General features: G+C 44.5%; 1 protein-coding gene across 1 annotated transcript in view; it reads left to right on the top strand.

Annotated features, from left to right (window-relative positions):
- The window catches only part of RGS20 (regulator of G protein signaling 20), a 96,106-nt gene that overhangs the window by 26,027 nt on the left and 44,359 nt on the right, over positions 1-25,720 (top strand). The window contains 3 exon segments of the mRNA XM_003793698.2: positions 6,215-6,222; positions 7,891-8,041; positions 8,044-8,241. Of these exon segments, the coding sequence (XP_003793746.1) occupies positions 6,215-6,222; positions 7,891-8,041; positions 8,044-8,241 (357 nt within the window).

Below are 25,720 nucleotides of genomic sequence, written 5' to 3'. Positions count from 1 at the left end.
TCAGAAGAAACTACTACCTGCTGGCATTGCTTATTATAAAGACTAAGTGACATATCACACAGTGTTGGGACTGTCCTAGATGGCTTCCCTCTTATTTTTTTTCCTTCAACTTCTTTGGCTGCTTTTTATCAGCCTCATTTGCAAATATCCTTTCCTTTACTGACTCTGAAATACAGTATTAGGGATTTCCTACTTCTTCAACCTGGGGCTTTTTCTCTCCTTATTTGACTCACTCTTCCTGGCTAATCTTGGCTGTGTCAATGGCTTTGAGACAGCTGTATGGGTTGGGGACTCCACTCAGCTTTGTCTGCTGCCACCCACACATGAATATACAAACGTCTACTAAACATCTAGATTGAAGTATCTAGTAGGCACTTCAAAATTCACAATATGGAGGCCAAAGTAGGTATGCTTGAGCTCAGGAGTTCAAGACCAGCCTGAGCAAGAGCGAGACCCCATCACTACTAAACAGAGAAAAAGTAGCCCTGTGTAGTGGCAGGCCCCTATAGTCCCAGCTACCAGGAAGCTGAGGCAAGAGGACTGCTCAAGCCCAAGAGTTTGAGAGTGGTGTGAGCTATGATGCCACAGCAGTCTACCCAGGGTGACAAAGTGAGACTCTGTCTCAAAAAAAAAAAAAAGGTCAAAATTAGCAATAAGTCTTTACCTTTTCCCAAACCCCACATTTCCTAAGTTTTGAATCGTAGTAAATGGTCCCATTGTCTACCTGGCTCATTGAACTTAGAAACCTGGAAACATAATTCTCGACCTTGTTCTCAACCTCATTGCATACCTCCAGTCAATCCCCCAAATTTTGTCAATGCTACTCAAAATTATCTCTTGATGTGCTTACTTATCTCACCCCATTAAATACTTTCTAGATCAAGTCTTGATCATTTCTCAAAAAATTATTGCAACGGCCTCTTCCCTGATCATGCTAACTTCTAATACCAGAGAACTGAGAGATCTTTCTAAAACATAACACATAATCGTCTTAAATTCTTTATTGAATTTTATTAGTGCATCTCCATTTCCACCTGGATATGCTTCAAATTCCTTATGTAGATCCAATGTTGGTCTGTCTTTCTCTCTCTCCCCTTCCCCCTCAAGTTCTCCTGCTCTCTAGAGATCTTACCCAACCAATTCTAATAGCTTTAAATGCTCCTTTTATGCTAAGGAGTCCAAATTTGATGTCCTACACTTGTACCCAACCTCCCTACCCTGACCTCAAGTCTCTTTTACGGCAGTGCCTGACATCCCCATTTGAATGACTCACAGGCACCTCAGAAATTTGTCTTTACCAGGATTCTTGATTTCCATCCCCCATCTCCAACAACCCTATTTCCTCATTTCAGCAAAAAATGAAGGAAAAAACCACCTAGGAATTATCTTTAATTACCTTTTTCTCAACCTGTATATCCCATTTATCTGAAGTTCTGTTAATTCTGTCTCTAAAACTCTTTGTCCATTTCTTTATATTTTCATTCCCATTAGCTACCTGTCCAAGTCATCTCTCTTACTCCCACCTTTGTCCCCATTCACTCTAATGCACAGCAGCCAAAGTAGTGTTTAAGAATACGTCGGGTCTTTTCTCTCTTGTTTAAAACCTTTAAACAACTTCCCATTGCTTTTAAAATAAAATCCAAAATCTTTGCATGACTTGCTTGTCTTATTCAGCTCATAGAGCCTCTTACTACCTTCTCATTCACCACACCATGAAAACAGGTAATTTCCTTTCTCTGAATCATGTAGAACAGTGCTTGGTACACAGAGGACACACAGGAAATTTTCTGGAAAGTATGAATAAGTGAATGGCTGACAAGGCCCTTTGTCTGGCCCCTGCCTCAGCTGTCCTCTTTCTACTTTTCCATGTCGTGACCTGTTTCACCACATGCTATAGTAGAACGAAACTAGGCAAGTCTCTATTACAAACACTTGAGTGATGGCAGAGAGATCAAAGTGAGAGTCTGGGAGACAGGTGAAAACTCAGTGATGGTGTCCACAGTGACTAACTTGGCTACTCTTCCTCTCTGGTGGACTTCTTTGGGCTCCTCTCAGATCACACCTTAAAGTGGTTCTAGAGCTTTCTTTTTACATTTTAGTAAAATATAAATGACATAAAATTCACTCTTTACAAAAATCAAGAAACATACCATCAGCATAGATGGAAACAAAGGAAGCCCTCCTAGCAAGACCAGTAAGCCAACAAAGTTGAAACTTGCCTGAGTTAATCAGAAAGAACACTGGGAAGTGAAATAACAGATCATAACATAGTCTGTCTCAAAACTTTCATAGTGACCTACATACGATTCAGTGTAATAAGCACAGTCACAGTGTTTTGTAACTGTCACCACTGTTGTATTCTACTTTTTGTCTCTATGAATTTGCCTGTTGTTGGTACCTCACATAATGGAATCATACAAAATTTGGCTTTTTGTGTCTGGCATCTTTTCCTTAACATAATGTTTTCAAAGTTCATCATCTCGTAACACGTACCAAAATTCTATCACTTTTATGGGTGAATAATATTTGAGTTTGTTTCTAATTCATTTATCCAACAAATATTAGTTGAGTACTTCATTAAAGGCCAAGCACTATTCTGGGCTCTATGGAGATAGCAATGAACAAAAGAGAGAAAAATTATTACTTCTTTATTCTTGCAAATAACGAAGTGAATGTATAGTGTGTCAAACAGTGACAAGTGCTATGGAACAAAATCAATATTTCAGGGATTTATAGCTTTGTAGGAAATAGAGATCTTAGTGGTAAGGTGGGACTATTCATGTAGTCCCTGGGAGGAGTAGTATAAGAATTTTGTATTTCACTCTTCGGAGAGAAGTCAGTAAGTCCACAGAAAGTTCAGAACTTGGCTCAGCGGCTCATGCCTGTAATTCTAGCACTTTGGGATGCCAAGTTGGGAGGATTGCTTATGGTTGGGAGTTTGAGACCATCCGGAGCAACATAGCAAGACTCCATCTTCACAGTTTTGTTTTGTTTTTTTTTATTAGCCAGGTGTGGTGGCACATACCTGTAGTCCTAGCTACTTGGGAGCTGAGCCTAAAGGATCACTTGAGCCCAGGAGTTGGAATTACAGTGAGTTATGATCACGACACTGCACTCTAGCCTAGGTGACAGAGTGAGACTCAGTCTCAAAAAAAAAAGCTACAGTGACATAATCTCACCAATGTTTTTAAGGAAGACTTTGGCTTTGAACACGGCAAAGGGGAAATAGAAAAAACAGTTGTGGGGTGTAGGTGCCAAGGTTCCCTTGAAACCAGAACCAATAGGATGTGTGTGTGGGTGTGTGTGTGAGAGAGAGACAGAGAGGGAAAGAGATTTATTTTAAAGAATTGGCTCATCCAATCTGGAAGCTGGCAAATCCAACATCTATAGAGTAAGCCAACAAGTTGGAAATTCAAGTCTTGAATCTGAAATCTCTAAGACAGGACAAGCAGGCTGGAAAATAAGGCAGGGTTTCTATGTCACATCATCAGACTAAATTCCTTCTGAGGCAGAATCGGTTGCTGGCGATCTTTGGCATTCTTGGCTTGTATCACCCTGATTCCAGCCTTCACATTTACATGGCCTTCTCCCTGTGTGCATGTCTACGTCCAAACTTTTCTTTTTTTATGGTAACAGCCATCATACTGAAGTAGGGTGGCCTTCGTCTCAATAAGTACATGTGCAACAATCCTACTGCCAAACAAGATCATACACTGAGGTTAGTAATCGCTACAATATATGTAACATGTATGTAGGTTAAAAATTGGGGAGTGAAAATCAACCTTTGACACAGGGTAAATCTGTGAATACAGGAAGTGGTTGGATTTGGTATATAAAAAGGAGAGTCAGGATATTCCAATATCTGTGACCTGAACAAAAATTATTAAGTTGCCATTTAGTGAGATGGCAAAGACTATAGGAAGAGAAGGCTTAAAGGGAAAATCTAGAGTTCAGCTTTAGTTCAGTGGGTAGGGCACTGGTGACATACACTGAGGCTGGAGGGTTCAAACCCGGCCCAGGCCAGCTAAAACAACAATGACAACTGCAACAACAAAAATAGCAACAAAAATCCAGGTGTTGTGCCTGTAGTCCCAGCTACTTGGGAGACTGAGGCAAGAGAATAGCTTAAGCCCAAGAGTTTGAGCTTCCTGTGACGAGCTTGCTGTGAGCTGTTCCGTCATGGCATTCTACCCAGGGCAACAGCTTGAGACTCTGTCTCAAAAAAAAAAAGAGTTCACTTTTGGATATGATAAGTTTTCAAATAAAGCTCCATTTCCTACCGTTGGCCCCTCTCTTGGTTAGCAGTACCCATGGCGGGGGTGGGGGGTAGACAGAAGGCTCAGTTACCTTTGCAGGAGCAGAGGAGGCAAAGGTGTTATGTATGTCCCTTACCAGACATGCACATCATCTAAGTAGTTCTCATTATGGTCCATTCCTCGACCCTTCTTCCTCATTATCATTGCCTCCAGCATACAACATCTTTGTATGACATTGCCACATAACCCCTGGAAATAAATACATTTTAGAAGTTGCTAAAAGAATGGATGAAGTCAGAACTAATTATGAGCTGCAGAAATATTCTTTTTAATGGTTGTAATTTCACTAGGAACACTGAGATGAACCTTAATAATAGAAACATGTTATTAATAGTTTGATTGGCCTCAAATTAATATTAACTTCTGACTGTAATGGACACGACCTGTTTAGCTTACTTATACTGTCACCATCCATTCTGCAGAACTGATAGCACAGGCAAAGGATTTGCCTTTATTGTTTTTAAGAACTGTCAGCTAAATTCTTTGATACAAGTGGAAAAACTACCTGTCTTCAGAACTTCTGTGTCCATAACAGAAAGTAAAAATGTATAATATGGCTAAACCACAGCAAAGTGGAATGTTTTAAAATTAAAGTTCAGGAGAAAGTAGATCACTTCATGAAATTAAATCTAACCTCAAATCTCATTATAACACTGAATTGTAATTCTAAAGGTCTTCAGAAATTTTGGTTAAAGAGTACTTTATTCTGCTATGCATGCTCCCTTTATAAATGGTACTGTGTGGACATGAAGGAAAATCTTCACTTTGCCTTTGAAAAGGATGGGACATTGTTTCTATTGACTGGAGCTGTGGTTCATTTTCTAGTCTGCTGTTTAATGGCCAACATGACTACTTAGAATAAAATATTCCCTGAGTCTTTTGGATCCCTAAGGAAGGCTCAGTGTTTTCAGTAATCCTGGTTCCATGGTAATTCCATTTTGTGGTTAATGTCGTGAAACCTTCAGACCTCAGACCATCATCTACAATCAGGCCTAAATGGAAGGCAGGTCTCTCTGGAGTGGGTCCGCAGGCCGCTGAAGGTCTTTCCTCAAATAACTTTCCTCAGATTGAATTTTCTGGCTGCATTGATAACTCTGCCCTTGCCTGAGCCGAAGGAAGTCGATGGATTCCAGCATCCCACACGTTTCTTGCTTCGCACCCACCCACCCATCACAGGCAGTTTAGAGAAGGGCTCGTCCCACGCCAGGCTGGCTGCGAGTGCAGAGTAGGAGGCCGGGAGCCAGAACCCGCAAGCAGGCGGCTGATCAGGAGACCCGCATGGGGAAGGGCAAGCTGGGATTGTCTCCAGAGGAGCCAGGACTCCGAACTTTGTTTGTCCGAACTTTGATTTGGGCCTTTTCTTCTGCCTGAACATTTCCAGCACTTCCCTCACAAGAGTCTCTGTCTTGAAGCACGGGACCGAAGCGAAATGCCTAATGAAGCGTGCGCCAGGAAGGGGCGTGCGAGGGGCTGGGGCGAGGAGAGGAGGGAGAGGGTCAGGTTACCGGTTCGCACGTTCTTACAAAACCATTTGAAAACGGGCTGGCGAGGCCAACTTCTGGGACCAGGAAAGGCCTTCGATGCTCCTTCCTACCCCTCAGGGTTGGGCATTTGTCTACAAGTGTGCTGGGAAGTCACTTTCAAGTCCCTGCATGGGGTCAGGAAGGTGGTGGGTGGACTCAGACAGGCTTTAGGTGGCCAGAGTCTGGAAGGTTCTCTCGACTTCTTAGCGTAGTCTCTCCGGCCGGGGAGCCGGTGTCCACCGAGGTTCCTGCCCGCAGAGCTTGCTCGGCGCTGGCTGAGCGCCCACTCCCTCTCCAGCCCCAGCCCCAGGGCATCCTCCTCCCGGGGGAGACCAATGCTCGCGGCTCTGCTACTGGGCGCCAAGGCCAGCTAAGAGTTTTCCAAAACGCCCGTTTCCCACCTCGAGTGAGGTGGCGCTGGTCCAGAAGCCGCCCGGCTCTCCGCTCAAGCCTCTAAAATAAATGGGCTTTGCCAAAAAGCGGGGGAGGGAGTATCTGAGAGAGAATGAAAATACTAGAACGACCCCATTCTCCAGGAAAAGGTAATGAGGGGAAGTGAAACAGTGTGAACTTAGTCGGAAACGCGAACCAAGTTCAACTAACCCCAGCGCATACAAACGACTCCAAGACAAATCAGCCGCGGCGCTCGGCAGCTTCCCACAAGGGCCTCATGAATGAGAATGGGTTGCTAGGTTTCCTGCCTCTTCTCTCCCGACAATCGCTTCCCACAAGACTTCCACCGCCGAGAGAAAACATGCCGGGCCTGGTGACTGCGGGGCGGGAAACCCGCCAGCCCCACGCGGCCGCTCCCGCTTCAGGACCGTGGAGAGCGGCCGCCGAGCCCCAGCCCCGGCCCCAGCGCCCGGCCCCGCGCAGCGCGCCTCCCGCGCCCCCACCGCCGTCCCTTCGATTCGCTGTTTCTTGCCTCCACCTTCATTTTCCTTGGCAGCGGCCACTCTTGTTCTTCACATACAGATTAAATTGTTTTTTTGTTTTGCTTGAGGGGGTGTTTGGATTGGCCGAGTTAGGTTCCAGTTTGTATCTACATTAAACGGTAGTGCGCCCAGAAGCCCTGAGAGCGTCTCAAAGATGAAACCCCGAACCAAACAGGCGCCCTTAAAAAGCCACTGTGTTCGATTCCTGCACTTTATAAATGAAGCCCATGAACTCAAAGAATAAAGAGATAGTCCCAAGGCTAGTGCTCAATTTAGTGGCCCCGCTAAGTGTAGAGCCCAGGGCTCCTGATTTCTAAACAATGCTTCCCTCTACTTTTCGGAGAGCGGGGGATCTCATTGCTAGGTCTCCTAAGCAACCCGTGAAAGGTCGAAGAGCCTGTGTTCTCTAAAATAAAATGAACACGTGGAGTGCCACCAGGGGCCCTACAGAGTGTCCACTTGCAGTCACAGTCTCCACATGGAGCCTCCGTCTCTCCACTCCACCCAGCAGACCCAAAGCGGCCAGCCCCTTTCTCCAACAACCTGAAGTGGGTGTGGACCCCTAACCCTTCTTCAGTCACTACCTGAATGTGCTCTGGACGACTGTCCCAATGGACCTGTTAGCCAAGTCCAGCTCAGTTCCTCTGGCAGGTTAGGCCTAGGCGCTTGGGAGGTGCGAAAGGGGGTGGGAGGACCAGAAAGGGTCAGAGGAGGGAGGGGGCGAGCACGGATTGCAAATGTAAACTAAGTGATTCCATCCCAATACTAAAGAGCCAAGAGAGGTGACTCTTCCACATACCCGTCCACATTTCCTGTGTTCACCTCAGACTCGGATGCAGTAGGGTGCACGGGCCTCTATTCTCCATTTATAACGAGCTTCTGGGTGTTGGCAAAGCTGCTAGTCCACCGACCACAAATGAGTTAGGAGAAACGAGAGTGGGTGGAAAACGGAGGAAAGAATCTCAACACAGGCCTTGCCTTTGCTTGCACAGACCTTCTAAGTAACTCCTCAAAATGCTGTAATCAACTGCCCCATCTAAGTGGCTGGACACCGCAGTAACCGTGCGCGGGTTTTGTTTCTCTCTTTCCCCTGTTCCCTGCCCTTCCCGCCGCCGGCCCTGCACAGCTCCCAGACTCGCCCGCTGCCCCGGAGCTGCTCGGCCTCCTTTCTAGCCCGCTCACCAGCCTCGCGCGGTTCTTCTCTCACCTTCTCCGGCGACCCCCTTCTGAAGCTCCCCGATGGCACCCGGACTTCTCCCCCCCCACCCCAGCCCCCGGCTTCCCGCCCTGCCGTCCCCCTGGCTCCCGCAGGGGCGCGAGGAGCTGCCGGGCCGCCTCTCGCTCCTGCTTCGGGCAGCGCTGGCACTGCCCGGCCGACCCCTGGTGGGTAGCCCGCTGAGACCCGCCCGTCCAGTCGCCGAGCCTGGGGAAGAGGACGCCAGCGCTGGGCCGAATTCGCTCTTGCCCGTGAGTACCGTGGTCTCACCACGCCCCACACTCGGCCTCACCGGGACGCCAGCCTCTCTCGCTTCTTCCTAACCCCGACTGACCCACTCCGCCCTGGGCCAGCAGCGGGGAGAGTGGGCAGGTCGGCACAGGGCTGGGCACGTCCCAGGAAGGGGCACCGCCCCTCCCCCGCAGGAGGCGCTCTAAGCCACTTTGGGGCAAGTTCCTCTCCGAGGTAGTTGGAGGCGGCAGGAGGGAGCTCTCGCCCTCCCCCGAGGCTGCTTTCCAAACTCTCGGCGTGTAGCCCCCCTCCCCTACTCCGAGCCTCCCCAAGACCCGCCTCCGCCGGCTCCCGGCACTCGCCTTCCTACTCGGTTGCCCTCTCTGCAGGCAGGCAGGGGAGGAAATGACGTGATGTTATTTTTGTGTCAGGTCAGTTTGTGGCTTGGTCTTAGACCTCGGAGCTCCGGCGCGCTGTGCTCCGCCGCGTCCCATGCCGGAGGGTACCCGCGGGCTCGGGAACCGGCGGCGCTGCGAGTCTGCAGAGCTGGGCAGCTGCGCTCCTTCGTAGCCCCGGGTTTCCCCTCCCCCGGACTCTGGAGTCCCTGGAGAAGGGGGGACAGAGGGCGGCCGCCGGGGGTCTCTGTCCCACCCACCCCCACTCCACCCCAGTGGTAGCGGGGAGCGGCCTCCCGGCTCCAGCTGCAGGGAGAGGGCGAGAAGCCCCTTTCCTGAGCGGGAAAACCGGAGGCGGAGGCTGCACTGGGTAGGGCGGGGGCAGAGCTCAGAGGAGCGCCCCAGGGCCGGGGAGAAGGTAGGGGGTTCCCTCCAGAGGCGCGGCTGGCACCAGCACTGGCTCAACTCTCTGGGACCGAGCCCGCCCGTCACCCCACCCCGCCCTCTGCTCCTTCCATTCACAAGGTCCCAGTCGCAGCACTTTCGAGTCTCCCTCGGCGCCGCGCGCGGGCGAGGTGATGACAGAGGAGGCTCTGCAGGCGCCCTCAGCTCTCGCCTGGCTTCGCGCCCGCCCCTGGGTCCTTCCTAAGCCGCGCTAGAAAGTGGGGCTGCGGGCTGGGCGCGGGCGGCGCTCGCGTGAGGTCCCGGGGGCGCCCCAGCCCCCGCCGCGCTGTAGTGCGCCGCCGCGGGTGCGAGGCGAGACCCGGGATTGCCGCGCCGGGTCCGGGGGAGCGAAGGGGCGGGGAGGAGGCAGAGCCGTGGGAGGAAGAGGGAGGGAGAAGAAGGCGCGAGCGAAGACCGAAGCGGAAAGCCGGAGACCGCAGTCGCCGGCGGAGTGAAGGCAGCGCTAGGCTTTGTAATAAAAATAAGGCACTAGCGGGACGCATGCGCACCGCCAACGGAGGCGAGCCGGCCGGAGCTTCCCCTGCAGCTGGAGGGGTGGACGGTGGGATGGTGAGTATCCCGCTTCCTCAGCACCTTTTTCTCCTCGCACTCTCACTGAGCCCTCGGGCTGGAAAGTGGCAGAGGCTGGGCAGGGCGTGCATGGCCGGCGGAACCTCGGGCTTTAGGGGTCCCTATGCCGCAGCAGTGAGTTCGGGTCCGTGGACCCCTGCGGGGTCCCAGCGCCCTCCGTTAGTCAGTGCAAGTTTGGGGGTGGGGTGTGGGCTAGGGTGTGTCTCCGTTCTAAGCCTGGGAGGAGGGGGCGGTTGTCGACCCGCCTAGATCAATTTTTACCTGGTCGGCCGAGGCGTCAGAGATTGCACCTCCGTGGGTGGGGAACTGTGCCTGGGTGGGGGACACCGCAGTCTAGACCTTAAAGCCTAAAATTCATATTGACCCCCCCAAAGCGTATTTTGGAAACTCCAGGCGGTGAAGCGTCGGCGTTCGTACTGGGTGGAGAGAAGGACGAGGCGGGTGGTTGAGCACAGGTGGGAAGGGAAAGGCGGCACTCCCGGAATCGCGGTGACTCCCTTTCGGAGAAGTGCCATCCAGCCGGGGGACCCGAGGAGCAGGGCCAGGAAGTGGGCGTTCCACACTGGACCCTGGAGGAGCCGACTTGGTGTCAGCGTTTGCCCGGAGCCTCTCTTCACCCTCTGGAGAACCGAAGGGGCACAGCCCTCTGCCGCCCTTTTCCTGCACCAAGACGGTTCAGGTGCCGGCGCTGCGGGGATTTTTCTTAAAGAGTCTCGGGAGTTTGATCTTCCGCACTCTTGCGGCTGCTCTCGGAAAGTTGGACTGAGTCTGGGCGTCCAGGATGCAGAGACTGGAGGGCGGGGGTGGGGCATGGGGACGCGAGCTGCCACCTGGGACAGAAGTAGGCGCTGGAGCGGAGGGTCTGTGAGCTAGGCTGCCGTCCAGCGTTGGGGGAGCGGACGGATTAGGGACCTTTAGAAAGGCGGGTCTCCTAGACAGGGTGGGCTTCTGGGGGGCATGTGTGCGCGGCGCTCTTCCTCCTGTCCCCTCCACTCCAGAGGAGGAATGGGGAGTGCCCTTGGGAGAAGCGGCTCGCCCGGACGCGGGTGGGCGTTCGGGGGTAAAGTGTGTGAGTTGAGGCCCTCGGGCTGCCGGGCTAGTGGGCGGGAGAGGATGGGCTTTGGAGGGAGCCGCTCTGTAACAGTCCTCCCCCCACGCTTATGGAGGAGTGAGTGGCGACAAGGAAGATCCTGGCGAGAGGGGGCGCGCGGGGACTGCGATGGGTGGTGAGCTTTCCAGATTCGCCGGCACCAGAGGAAAACCCCGGGGGAGTGGCCTGCACGTTTGGGGGCGGGCCTGCGAGCGACCCCAGCAGCAAGCGGGGCGCGGTAGTGAACGGCTGCGGCCAGGTGAGGACAGCCCGGCCGGGGCTGGACAGGGCGAAGTGAACGTGGAGGTACAGGATTTCTGTCTGGGGTCTACTTGACACCTTTCCTTCTCAGAATTTGGCAGAGGCGAATTGTTCTTTGTTGCCTCCCACTCCACCCCATCCCCCAGCCTCCTAGCTGGGGTTCACTAGCTGTAGTGTCAGCATCCCCAGCGAGTGCCCTCAGCGCCTGCAGGACCCTGTACCCCGCTGGCTACCTGCAGTCACCCGCTCACGGAGTGTGGGAAGCGGGGTCACTCCCTGAGGTCAGAGGCTTCCTCCTGGCGCAGGTGGCAGGCCCTTGCCCGGCTTGGCTTCATTTCACTTTTAGGGGTTCCAGACAATGGAATTGACTAAACAAATGCCCTAGTTCTGGAGATGTCTGACTTCCTCCCAGACTTGGTAAGGACATTTGTAATGAAATTACACTATCTGTAAGTTCTCTGGTAGAAGCATGATTGGCAATTTACTATTTTCGTTAAAATAGTTGTGCTGGAAACCTAATTTTCCATTGGCTTCTCATCCTGTTTATCTTCTGTTCACTAACTGGCACCTTTTGTATCACAAAGTAGAAACGCATTTGAGAGATAGCATTGCCTATAGTAAGAGTCTTGAGCTCTATAACTGTCTAGGTTCAAATCCCAACCTAGCTATGTGATCTTAGACTAGTTGCTTAATCTCTCTGTGCCTTAGTTTTATCATCTATAAAATAGGGATAATACCTCATGCAGTAGCTGTCAGCATTCAGTAAATGCAGCAGAGCTCTTATGATGAGCACATTCCAAGCAGAAGCTATCAATACTGTTATTATATTGATGTTAAATTTGGTAAGTAGACTTCAAAATATGAAAAAGATCAGGAACAAAATACTTGTTTTTGTATGCTCTAATGAGTATGCATAGGCCAGACATCATGGGTTCATGCCTGTAATCCTAGTACTCTGGGAGGCCAAGGCAGGTTGATTGCAGGAGCTCAGGTGTTCAAGACCAGCCTGAGTTCAGGGTGAAACACCATCTCTAAGTAAAAATAGAAAAACAAGCCAGGCATTGTGGCAGGCCCCTGTAGTCCCAGCTACTTGAGAGGCTGAGGCAAGAGAATCACTTGAGCCCACGAGTTTGAGTTTGCTGTGAGCTATGATGCTAAGCATTCTAGAGTATGCATAATGAAATAGATGTCCTTCCTCAAAATTAGAAAAAATTTTAGGAGAGTCTGGGAACATACCTTAGAAACTAGAAGTGCTAACCTTTCTGAAATCACTGTAAAGATTTTAGCTAAAATACCCTTCATATCAAAAATATAGAATGATGAAAATCAGATGACTTATTCTGTTGCCTTTGTTTTACAAATATGGAAACATTCAGAGAAGTTAAGGATCTGAGCCCATGATCTCCAGCTAATTAGGAGTCGAACTAGAATTAGGGCTTTGGTTTGAGGGGCAGGCCCAGTGGCTCACAGCTTATAAATCTAGCATTCTGGGAGGCCAAGGCAGGCACAGATTGTTTGAGCTCAAGAGTTCTTGAACTCAGGAGTTTGAGACTAGCCAGAGCAAAGCAAGACCCCATCTCTACTAAAACTAGAAAAATTAGCTGGGCATAGTCGCATGCACTTGTATTCCCAGCTACATGGGAGGCTGAAGCAGGAGGATTGGTTGGACCCAGGAGTTTGAAGTTCCTGTGAGCTAGGCTGATGTTCTCCAACCTGGGCAATGTGTGAGACTCTGTATCAAAAAAAACCCTTGCATTCTTCCCAGAGTGCTTACACACCACACTGATGATTTCCTGTTTACCAAAAATTTATGAACCTTTAACGAACAGGAAACCAGAAGGTAAAAAGGAAAAAATAGGCAAGCATGTGTTATCTCTTGCACCAAGAAACACCAGGCAGTAATGTTGTGGCTACAGTTGTCTTACGGTTTTGTCATGGTCCCTCACATCATTAGACGTGACCACATGACTTGCCTCAGGAAAGGTGAGGTCACAGATCAACTTAGAGGCAGAGCCAGCATTACAATATAAGGCACCATTTATTCTACTAGTCCGTTAGAACAGTTTTATATTAGAAATAATTATTGAGCTTTTCTTGAATTCTTTTAAAATCTACTGGCTTTGAAGGTCTTTCCTATAAGAAAGTCTTTTAGCAAAGGTCTTCAGGATGACACAGAAGAAGATTTTATTATTCTAGATTTCGTGGTCTAGCAAGAGTGAAAGAAAAAGCCTTCTTGTTTTAATGCAATAGCCTGATACTGGTTTCATTCCAGGCACTTCAACATCAACTAAAATCCTACTATCTTTTCATTTCTGTAAGCATCTTAATGACACTTTTCATTTCTGCATGTGGCTTAATGACACTTTTCATTTCTGTAGGTGTCTTAAGGACACTTACCTTCCCTGGGCAGGTGCACATGGTGGCTTAAAAGTTCAGTCCTCACCTCATATGAACAGTTTAAGAATTGCACAGCAGAGCCTTTCAAGTAAGAATCTGGTCTTAAGGTTATTTACAGGACTGGTGTGCCTTTCAGGGAAAGTACTTCTAGGAATTGTGCCTGCATCCTTGAAAAAGGAAACCATGGTTTTCTCCAGCACATGAACTGAATATCTTACTCTTTTTTTTTTCAACCCAGAGAAATCCCTTGCATAAATGTCTGACTCTTGACTGCAGTACAGGCCACCTACTACATGTTCTTAGACAGACATTCGGGCATTATGTAGGGAGTGACTTTCCAGCATGCTCCCAATCCAGTTCGGCAGAACTGGGTTTTGAAATCCTATGTGTCAAGTCAGGTCCCAATATGATTATATGTGAATCACTCAGCAGTTGGGGATGTTTCAGGTCAGTTTTCAGGGCTCCACCAGCTGACTCACAATGCAAGCTTCTATTCAAATAAGTACAGTGTCAGTCAGCAACTACTAGGGTTCACTCTGAGTCAGAGCTTAACATTTAATACAATAAGTGTGAGTCATTGACTACGGCACCATCTGAGATGGTCCCTAAATGTTACCTTGAGCAGCTAGCTAGAGAGTTAAGACAGACAAGGCTGCATGGGGTGAGTCAGTTCATAGTATGATTGAATGGGCTCTTGTTGAGGCCATTGATAATAAAGTTTGGTGTGATTGAGTGCTCAAGATAATATTGTATGATTATGGATTCATAGAATAGATTACCTTGATTCAAATCCAGCGGATTAGATTCTAGCTATTTGCATGGAGAATTGTTTGTGAAAATATGAGTAATACATGTATGTTCTTTTGCCCAGTGGTGATATTTTACATGGCTTATTTCGATGCTTACTAAAGCCAGTTGATTTGGGAATGCTCAATTTCTACTCATATTAGTACATATTAGTATTACTCATAATTACTAATATTAGTATTTGGATTTTTGTTGTTGTTGTTGTAGTTTGGCCAGGGCCAGGCTTGAACCTGCCACCTTTTGCTATATGGGGCCAGCGCCCTATCCACTGAGTAGTATTTGGATTTTACTTAGAGGCATCTCATGCAGATGTATCCAGGAGTTGGGCTTCTCGATGTTCTGGGTTGTACAAGGTACATCTCTGTCGAACAGGGGAGGGAAGGAGAATGCCCTGCTGTCTGGTTTGCCTCCATTTGTGCCCTTGTCATCTCTGAAACCAGCTGAACAGTAGGTGCCCAAAGCTAGAACACAAGTTTGTTTTTGCTGCTGTAAGACTAGCAACACTCACACTTCTAACCCTTCTAGGGCTATCTTGTTAGAATCAACACAGGTTTTATATAGTATTACGTTTATGCAAAGACAGAAGAGAGAATTATGCAACCTATTCTTTACCTCACCCTTGTAAGTAAATTCTGTGTCTCAAGGTGGGGCAATAATGAGATTTAAGGGACTAACAGATTTCTTAATTTGTGTGAAAGTCATGTTGATCACTAGTGGCAAGAAGTTTTTATCCTTGGAACCAAGGTAGACTACTGTTAAATACATGTGTATGTTTCCTGTGCATCTTCTGATGGCTCCAAGAGAATCTCAGAAGTATGGGCTCTATCATATACATTTATTATACTTTAATAAATATTCATTTCCAGTGATTTCCCAGATGATAATTCATATATGTCCTGCAATATAGAAAGGTATAGGATACCTTTGCATTTAAGGGACTACACAATGTAGAGAGTTTAATTCTCCCTGATTTAAATAGAAGCAAAGTTTCTACATAAGTTTGCTGGGTTTCAGTCAGGAGCTATTAGGTATTTTTGTGAGATTCTTGATAGCTTTTAACTTTGTTTACTTGAGTTGTAACTTTAAGTCTGCACATTAGAGTACAGCTTCAAAAAAAATAAAACAGTACAGTTTAATGACCTATATATAAAACCATCATCCATCATCTGGATCAGGGTTTCTCAGCCTCAGCACTGCTAACATTTTAACTCCTTCCGGGGGCTATCCAGTGGCACCCCTGACCTTACCCACAGACTGTCACCCCTCCCTAGATGTCATGACCAAAAATGTCTCAAGACATTGTCAGATGTCCCCTGAGGGCAAAAATCACTCACCACTGCTCTAGATCAAGATATAGGCTATTTTCATCCCACCCTATAAAACCCCATCTTGCTCCCACAGGTAACCATTTCTGTAACCTCTCTCACCATAATTGGTTGTGCTTATTTTTGAACTTCATGCGCAGTTATATAGTACATACTCTTCGCATCTGGTTCTTTAGTTCAGATTATATTTTTGAGGTTCACCCATTGTTGTTGCACACAGTGTTATTTTTCAGGGCTATGCAGTGTTCCCTGTGTGAATGCACCACAGTGTGTTTGTCCATTCCACTGCTAAAGGAATTTGAGTTATTTCCAGCGTTGGGCTATTACCAATAATGCTAATTTGCACATTCCTGTTCATGAACTTAGTTCTGTTACGTATATGCCTAGGATCAAAATTGCTGAGTACACGGCCAGTATATGGTTTAGTTTCAGTAGATATTGCCAAAGTATTGTTATATTTCAAAACAGTTTATACTCGTACCAGCAAAGGATGTATGGCTTCACATTCTTACCAGTACTCGGTGCTGTCCACCCCTAAGTTTTAGTCATTCTGATGGCTATATAGTAGTATATCATTGTGAAAAATTTTGACTGTGAACAAATAGGTGTTCAAGCGAGATGTTCATTTGGTACAAACAAGACTTGTAGGTGTTTCTCATTTTGCAAACAAAAACTTGGCGATGTGTTACTGCTGTGTTACCTGACTTGACTATGTGAGCATCACACCCTTCATTCTCAATATTTTTCACAGTTATGCCTGAAATAATGTGTACAAATAGTGGATTCTTGTGGGAGTATACATAAATATGGAATGTGATAAATTTGAAGAGTTGTCAAGTTCAAAAAACTTGACCATTGTTGCAGAATTTGGATATAGAGGTAGCTGTAAAAATACTCCTCACAAAAAATATGAAGTGTCAGGTACCTCAGAATCTGATGGGGAAAATGAAAGTGTAGAATCTATTTCAAATTTTAAAAAAGTAAATTCTCAGTAACTTCAATGGAGAGAAGACAATTTGAATCCAAAAATATATGATTTTTATGCCTTTTGACCTATATCAGGAATAAAAGCCAGTATTCATATTTTTATGCCTTTTGACCGTTATCAGGAATAAAAGCCAATATTCATAACAGATCATCAATTTTAGAAGTCTTCCAGCTGTTCTTCTCAGAGCATTTGGTTAATCATATTGTATAGCTCTGGAGGAAGAACCGTTTCTACTAACAATCCATTCCATCTTGTGGAAAGGCATTTTCTATTGAAGTACAGCAATTCAACAGGAGTATGGCAAAATGCCCACTGGAGATGTGCTGTTTGCACAAAATATAAAAAGTGAAGTGAAACATGATATCATTGCATACAATTTAATATTAGCTTATGCATCAAACCATGTTTTGAATTGTACCATACAAAAAAGATTATTACGTTTTTATTGATATGACAAAACTTTATCATGTCGTATTAATTTTTGTTTGCATATTACATTTTTATAAATATAAGTATAAAAATATTGAAACTGAAACCAACTTGAGTGAATTATTTTGATTAGTAAGAAACCAAAGAATATCCAGTAGCACACCACGTATCCCAGGCATCCTCAAACTACAGCCCGCGAGCCACAGGCAACTGGCCTAGGACATTTATCCGGCCTGCCCTGTATTTTTGCTGCTGCTGCCTGTCCTGCATAGCAGCTGATTGGTCCCGGGCCCACAGTCCGGCCCTTCACAGTCTGAGGGAAAGTGAACTAGCCCCGTGTTTAAAAAGTTTGAGGACCCCTGGTGTATCCTAACAGTTGTTGTGATCACTGCACTCCTCAATTGGCACATTTCATTTATGAGCACTCCTGAGTGAAAGAGTTAATTTGTTTTTCTCTGATTACTAATGATATCAATCACCTGGCTTATTTAAAGTTTTTCTTTCTTTTTTTTTTTTTTTTTTACTTACTACAGTGAATATAATGTGCCCAGGTGTGGGGGGGTTTACCCACTATTTTATTCTGTTTTGGATTTGCTGAGCTTCTTGTATCTGTAGATTGATGTCTTTCATCAGCTTTGGACATTTTTCACTCTGTCTCTCTTTAAACATTGCTTTTGTCCTGTTTTCTCCCTTTTCTGCTCCTGGGACTCAAATCATATATATTATAGACTTTTTCCTTTTTCTCCTCATGTCTTATTCTCTTCTCTGTTTTATTTATTTATTTATTTATTGGCTCTCTGCTTCAGTTTTAATACTTTTCTATTGACCTGTGTTTTGGTTAATTAACCTGTTGTGCCTAGTCTTCTGTCCAACCATCTAGTGAATTATTAATTTTAGAACTTGTTTTATTGTAAAGGTAGTAGTGTATCTATTTAATTCTGTTTAATAAATTTAAATATTCTGATGAAATAGCCTGTCTTTCTATCAGTTTTGTCCATCTAATTCTTATCTACTAAATCCAATATTAAGATCATTTGTGTACCTATATATTTTTTTATTGGTCACATTTATTTGCCTCTTCACATATGTAGAAATTTTTGATATATGTAAACATAATATAAAAAGAAACTATGTAGGTTCAGATAATTTCTCCCACCAGCAAGGAATATCCATAGGAGGGATTTCCTTTTGAAGAATGAGGGGCTGATCACTTCAGGCTAGCAGGGGTTGTAACAGTTGGATTGGTAGCAGCTTTAATAAGATTTAACTTACCACTGGTTCCTCCCTGTTCTTCAAGAATTTTCTCCTTGACTTGGATTGAGAGCCTAGTAGCTTTCTACCCCGTCATCTTGAAAGAATGGGAGACTCAGTCTCACCTTCAGAGCTTTTGAGCTTTGTTCTTCCCTGCACCTTTACCGCGTGACTTCCACATTTGGCAAATGTCTTGAGGAAGCCAGGCATGTGTCTGAAGAAGACCTTATTATGGAAGGGGACTTATTCTCCCATGTGAAGCCAGAGTCCTTTTATATCCTCAGCTCATACTCAGAGTCAGCAAAGGCCCTCAGGAAAGAAAAGAGGTTGTGATAGACTGCTCATCTTGGAAAAGCTCTCCCTATCAGAAATTTTAATCTTTTTTGTTTCCACCATTCTCTAATGTTTTTAGAAATGCAATTTTACTTATTTATCTGGCTATTTAAGTTGTTGCAGAATTTCACCTACTGGTATTTTCCTTGAATTAAGTTTCATTTCCTTCTGTCTTTGGATTAAATTTTTACCTTTCTATTATATCATTTGTTTACAGTGCAATTCAGAAAATGAATATTGCCAAGTTTTCCATTTACATATGTAGTATGTGTTTTCTGAGTTAGAAAACATAAGAAGGAAAAGAGGTATGTTTTAATCCGTGCAAGTCTTGATGCTTCAGATTGCAGCTATGTGATGTAAAAAGTATAAGCATTGGAATGAATGAGAACTAGACTCAAATTTTGACATTGCTCAATAGTTTTGTGAAACTCTAAATATGAATGTTTATAGTAGTGCCAGTAATACTTAATGTTAATATGTGTACAACAGACGTTTCAAGAGAGGTCCATGTTACCAATATTCTTCTATGTTTATCCATCCTTATTTTAAGGCCCTGATGATAATAATTTGGTCTTAAACATTTATATTTATATATATATATTTCTATTTGATACAGATTCTAAAATTTTTACTATTTGAATGAAGTTCTGGGGAAAAAAAATGTTTTCAATATAAAGGCCTGTACACTTCTGGGAGGTTAAAATGGGTGTATTGCTTGAGCTCAGGAATTCAAGACCAGCCTGAGCAAAAGCAAGACCCCATCGCTACTAAAAATAAAGAAACTGGCTGAACTAGCTGGGCACTATGGCTAGCACCTGTAGACCCAGCTAATTGGGAGACTGAGGCAAGAGGATTGCCTGAGCCCAAGAGATTGAGGTTGCTGTGATCTAGGCTCACGTCACAGCACCCTGGCCCAGGGTGACAGAGTAAGATTCTGTCTCAACAACAACCACCACAACAAGGCCTTACTTTTGAGTTAATATCTAGAAAAATATTACTGAAGAAGTTTATAGATTCAAATTTGGCCAAATCATTGTCATTTGTAGACCAAAATAAATGACCTTCTGAAACTGAAGGATTTAGATAAAATTTCATTGCAGAATGAATTATGCTCAGAATAGTCACTGTCAGTGAAATCTACATCTAACTACTTTGGGTTATACCCAGTAGGGCTTATTATACAATATCAGCAGTAAGAAAAATATGTTGCCTGGGTGTGGTGGTTCACACCTATAATCCTAGCACTCCGGGAGGCTGAGGCGGGTGGACTGCCTGAGCTCATGGGTTGGAGACCAGACTGAGCAAGATCGATACCCTGTCTCTAAAAATAGCAGGGCCTTGTGGCCGGGGCTTGTAGTCTCAGCTACTTTTGAGGCTGAAGCAAAAGGATCACTCAAGCCCAAGAGTTTAAGGTTGCTATGAGCTATGACGCCAGGACACTCTACCAAGGGCAACAAAATGAGGCTCTGTCTCAAAAAAAAAAAAAAAAAAGAAAGAAAAGAAAAATACATTGAGAAATTTTAAGAAAAAGCTAACAGCATTTTCTGAAAAGGACAGCTGGTTGACCTTTGCAGAGGAGTGACTCTTTGAGTAATTTTAACATTATCTCCACAAATGATTTAAGTATCATTAATTTGCATATGAAATTTTCTGTTACCAAACTGCGCTGTTACTATGACTGCAACATTCATTTCTTGGGGGAAAAAAATACTGTTCTGATATATGGAAGCAATTAGATTCTACTCTAAATCTGAGATGAAAATAGTAATTGTGGAGGCAGAGCATAGAAGACTCTCCTGACTGGCCAGGAGAACAGCATCTCATGCTTATGCCCCTGAGTCCACAGACATATTGCAGTCTTGAGTGTGGTAGTGCAATGACAGCCAGCCTTGCCGCTCTAACCCCTTATTGTGAGAAGGACAGCTGTTTTTACCATTTGTGTGCATATGTTAGTCAAGACACAAGAGTTAATGGGATCTAGTTATGCAACCTGGAATTTATCAAATTCTCACTGGAGCTAAGTTTTTGCTAAAGCAAATGAGCCACTCACTTCTGGCCCTTTAAATGACTTATTAGGCTGTACTGTTCTTTTTAGTAAAACAAAGTACTCACCCACAAAAACACCAGAACATCATAACAAGACCATGTCAAATAAATTAGAGTTAAAGGATGAAAGAGTATTAAGTATGAAAACGTTAAAATTATGCATAACTTAAAGTTAAAAAACTCACCCACTGCATGTTAAACAAGTGTCAGAAAGACTTCGTTTTCTTTAACTTCTAGTTATCTATTTTCAAAATCATGCAGATATAGAAACTATAACACTGACTTAGATAGAGAATATATTTATTTAAATATGTCAAATCTGTTCTGAGAACTAGGATACTATGAATAGATTATATTTTCTTTCTTTTTTTTTTTTTTAAAGACAGAGCCTCAAGCTGTCGCCCTGGGTAGAGTGCTGTGGCATCTCAGCTCACAGCAACCTCCAACTCCTGGGCTTTTGCAATTCTCTTGCCTCAGCCTCCCAAGTAGCTGGGACTACAGGCGCCCACCACAACGCACAGCTATTTTTTGGTTGTAGTTGTCATTGCTATTTGGCAGGCCTGGGCTGGATTCAAACCCACCAGCTCTGGTGTACATGGCTGACACCTTAGCCACTAGAGCTACAGGTGCCGAGCCAGATTATATTTTCTTAATTGAAACTAGTCCCCTACCAGCCTTTTAATCTATACCTTAGACTAGGAGTTTTCCTCCTGGGTCTCTACATCTAATTGCCTTATGTTGTCTCACAAAAATTATAAATTTCTATGACTCCCTACAAACAGCCAAAAATGCGTAACTGCTGAACATTTCAAGTCTTTGAAATTTCCTCAATTTTAAATATTTGTTCAACCTATCTTGCAATTTGACATTTCAGGCCATGGGGAATAAAGAAGCTAAGGTTCAGTAGATATTCTGGTAAAAATTATAGAAAACTAAAACCTTGAGGAATAGAGATTCTCTCACACATACCCCAAAAATGGCAGACAAAAACATTGTGTTGGTGCAGCCCAGAGAGAACAGCCTTGAGAACACCAAGGCCACCTGGGACCCAGGAACGCACTGGAGTTTCTATTAGCCCGTTTCCATCAACAGCAGATCTGCTAGAAAAAGGACTCCAGAGGCCTTCACTTATGAGCATCCAAAAATAACCTAGATCTGTCTAATTATGGCCCATGCACAGCTGTGGTGTGAGGAGCAAAGCTCTGTGGGGTGGAGGAATGGGTCCATCCGGGCCTGGAGCCAAACAATCTAGATTCAAGTCTGTTTGGGGGCTACCTGAGACCTTAGGCACAGCACATAAGCTCTCTGAGTCTGCGTTTTCCCGTTAATAAAATGGAATCCACTCCACAGAATCATTTCAAAAATTAAATGGAAGGTGTGTTGCATCAGCTCAGGTAGACATGGGAGTAATTGTTACTGCAGAAAGGAGACCCTGATGAGAGTTTAGATTACTCTAGTGTCAAGATTTGCCGTTGAAGGCCATGGGAGGGGATGCCCACAATCTAGATTCTATTTCAAAACACTGAGTAGGTATCTTAGGCTTTGTGGGCCTCGTGTTCTCTTTTGCAACTTTTGCCCCTCCTCCTATGGTGGGAAAGCTTTGAAGACAGACGAAAGGGGCAGATTCTGGGTTCCTGGGTCACTGTCCAGGCAGGAGACAGGCCCACCCAGCCCAGGGAGAGGCATCAGGGGCACAGGGCAAAGCTGGCAGCAGCCTTGGAGATGCAGTCCTCTTGCTGATGACTGTGACTCAGGAGACCAGGATGAGGGAGGAATCAAGGTAAGCCTAAGCCTTTAGGTGTGAGTGGATGGTGACACCAAGCATAGCCATGGAGAAGACAGGGGGAGGAACTGAGGGGTTGATGGGAGAGACCCAGGAGTCCGTTTTAGAACCTGTATGTGAGGTGTCCGTGAGAGCACCCGATGTGGGACCAAGTAAGTGGTTGCATCCACATGTATGGCCTTCAGAGAATGGCCTGGGCTAGAGGCAGACATGAGCATTTGTCAAACTGTTATGATATGTAGCTTGCTGTGCTGTGGAACACAAAATTGTCACGAAGTTATGGTGGGAAATTCTTGAGCATGCTCAGTAGACTGTTACTACTTTAGAATCTCAATTATCTATAAACAATCTGTGGAGACTTTATGTATATTTATAACAAGGGTCAGAAAACTCAGGCACATGGGCCAAATCCAGCCCACTGCCTATTTTTATGTGGCCTGAGCATTAGGAAAAGTTTTTATATTTTTAAATTGGGGGAGGAGGAATAAAAGAATAATAATATTTCTTGACACGCAATTTTACAAAATTCAAATTTCAGTGTCCCTAAATACAGAGCAGAGCTGAGTAGTTGCATAGAGACCACATGACCTGCAAAGCCTGAGTAGTTGCATAGAGACCACATGACCTACCTGCAAAGCCTGAAATCTCTGATACTTCACTGAAAACATTTGCCTATCTATAACATAAATGTAAGTATGGGGTATTAGCAGGTTCTGTAGGAAGCAATCTATATGAAAGTAAATAGAAAGTTTATGTAAATTCAAGGAATAACAAAGTTATTTCTTAATCCACTCTCAATAAAAAATTCAAAAAGGCAGAACAAAAATCCAATTAAAGGCAATCTCCTATAGGAAATACAATCAAAGGATTCAACTTAAGGTTCCTTTGGGTATCCACCATTTCAACACTCAGCATTTTCATAGTAACAGGAAAACTTAATAGCAATTAACAAGCCCCAAAAGTACTAATAAGGAAGGACCACAGGGAAATAATATTCACAAAGGTTTTGTGTATAAGAGAGCTCAGATGGCTTTCAGAGATACAAGTTACTTACAGCTTGAAAGCTTTAAATAAAATGAGAGCTTGCTATTTCATATCATCCTGGGGTAAGAAATTCACTCTGGGAGAGTGAGGCCTCCAGCTTTGTTTTTATTACTAAGAATTGCCTTGGCTACACAGGGATTTTGCTGGTTCCATAAAAAATGAAGGGCTATTTTTTCCAGTTCTTCTAAGTATGATATTGATATTTTAATGGGGACTTCATTGAATCTGTAGATTTCTTTGGGTAGACTAGACATTTTAACAATTCTGTTCTTCCCAGCCAAGAGCATGGTATGTTCCTCAATTTGTTAATGTCTTCTATTTCTTGTCTTAGGGTTTCATAATTCACTTTGTAGAGATCCTTTACCTCTTTGTTAGGTATATTCCTAAGTATTTCTTTTTTTTTTTTAAGCTACTATGAAGGAAATTGTGTCCTTCTTTGCTTCTCAACTTGGCTGTTACTGGCATATACAAAGGCTACTGATTTGTGGATATTGATTTTATACCCTGAGACGTTACTGTATTTCTTTTTTCTTTTTCTTTCTTTCTTTTTTTTTTTTTTTGAGACAGGGTTTTACTATGTCACCCTCAGTAGAGTGCTATGGCATCACAGCTCACAGCAACCTCAACTCTCGGGCTTAAGCAATTCTCTTGCCTCAGCCTCCCAGGTAGCTGGGGCTACAGGCACCTGCCACAATGCCTGGCTATGTTTTTGTTGCAGTTGTCTTTGTAGTTTAGCTGGCCCGGCTGGGTTTGCACCTGCCAGCCTCAGTGCATGTGGCAGGCACTATAACCACTGTGCTACAGGCACCGAACCATGTTCTGTATTTCTTGATCACTTCCAGGAGTCTTGTGATTGAGTCTATGGGGTTTTCTAAGTATAAGATTATGTCATCAGCAAAGACTGAGAGTTTAACCTCCTCTGCCCCCATTTGGATGCCCTTTATAGCATTCTCTTACCTAATTGCATTGGCTAGAACTTCCAGAACTATATTGAATATTAGTGGCAATAGCAGACATCCTTGTCTGGTTTCAGTTCTAAGTAGAAAAGCTTTCAGTTTTACACCATTCAGTATATTAGCTGGGTGTTTGTCATAGATGTCTTCAGTCAGATTAAGAATTGTGCCACCTGTGCCTAAATTCTTAAGTGTTCTTCTTAGAAAACGTTGCTGAATTTTATCAGATGCTTTTTCTGCATCTATTGAGAGGATTGTATGGTCTTTGTTTTGCTTCTGTTGATGTAGTGAATTACATTTATGGTTTTGCATATGTCAAATGAGACTTGCATCTCAGGGATGTATAATTTTGTTAATGTGTAAGTGCAATCTTTAGGTAAGATTTTGTTGAGTATTTTTGCATCAAAATTCATTAGTGAAATTAGTCTGTAGTTCCCCTTTTCAGTTGGGTCCTTTCCTGGTTTTGGAATCAAGGTGATGTTTGCTTCATAGAACATGTTGGGGAAGGTTTCTTCCTTCTCAGTGTTTTGGAATAAGTACTGCAGTATAGCTACAAGCTCATCTTTGGAGATGTGATAGAATCCTGGTGTGAAGCCATCTGGTCTAGGGCTTTTTGTTGTTGGAAACTTTTTTATTGTTTCTTCAATCTCAGTGCTTGATATTGGTCTGTTCAAAAAATCTGTTTCTTCCTGGTTAAGTCTAGGGAGATGGTATGATTGCAGGTATTGGTCCATTTCCTCCACATTTTCAAATTTCTGGGCATAGAGTTTTTTGCTGTAGTCAGAATTATTCTCTTATATCTCTGTGGTATCAGTTATTGTTTACCCCTTTTTGTTTCTGATTAAGGTTATTAAAGATTTCACTTTTCTGTTTCTAGTTAATCTGGCCAATGGCTTATTGATTCTACCTTTTTTTTTTTTTTTTTTTTGGCCAGGGCTGGGTTTGAACCCACCACTTCCAGCATATGGGGCCGGTGCCTTACTCCTTTGAGCCACAGGCACCACCCTGATTTTATCGTTTTAAAGAACCAACTTTTTGTTTCATTAGTTTTCTGAATGATTCTTTTATTTTTAGTTTCATTTATTTTTTATTGAATTTTGGTTATTTCTTTTCTTCTGCTGGGCTTGCGATTGGATTGCTCTTCCTTTTCCATTTCTTTAAGATGATTAGTTAGGTTGTAGATGTACTCTCTTTCTGTTTTTCAAATGTGGGCATCTAGTGTGATAAATTTCCCTCATAAGACTGCTTTTGCAGTGTCACACAAGTTTTAGTGGCTTGTGTCTTCATTGTTGTTATGCTCAAGGAACTTAATGATTTCCTCCTTTATCTCTTCTTTGACCCACCTGTCATTCAGCATAAGGT

The sequence above is a fragment of the Otolemur garnettii genome, unplaced genomic scaffold (assembly GCF_000181295.1).
Source record: "Otolemur garnettii isolate 467f Iridium unplaced genomic scaffold, OtoGar3 scaffold00071, whole genome shotgun sequence".
Lineage (NCBI taxonomy): Eukaryota > Metazoa > Chordata > Mammalia > Primates > Galagidae > Otolemur > Otolemur garnettii.
Note: the sequence above shows the minus strand (reverse complement) of the source record. Positions and strands in the feature narration are given on the sequence as shown.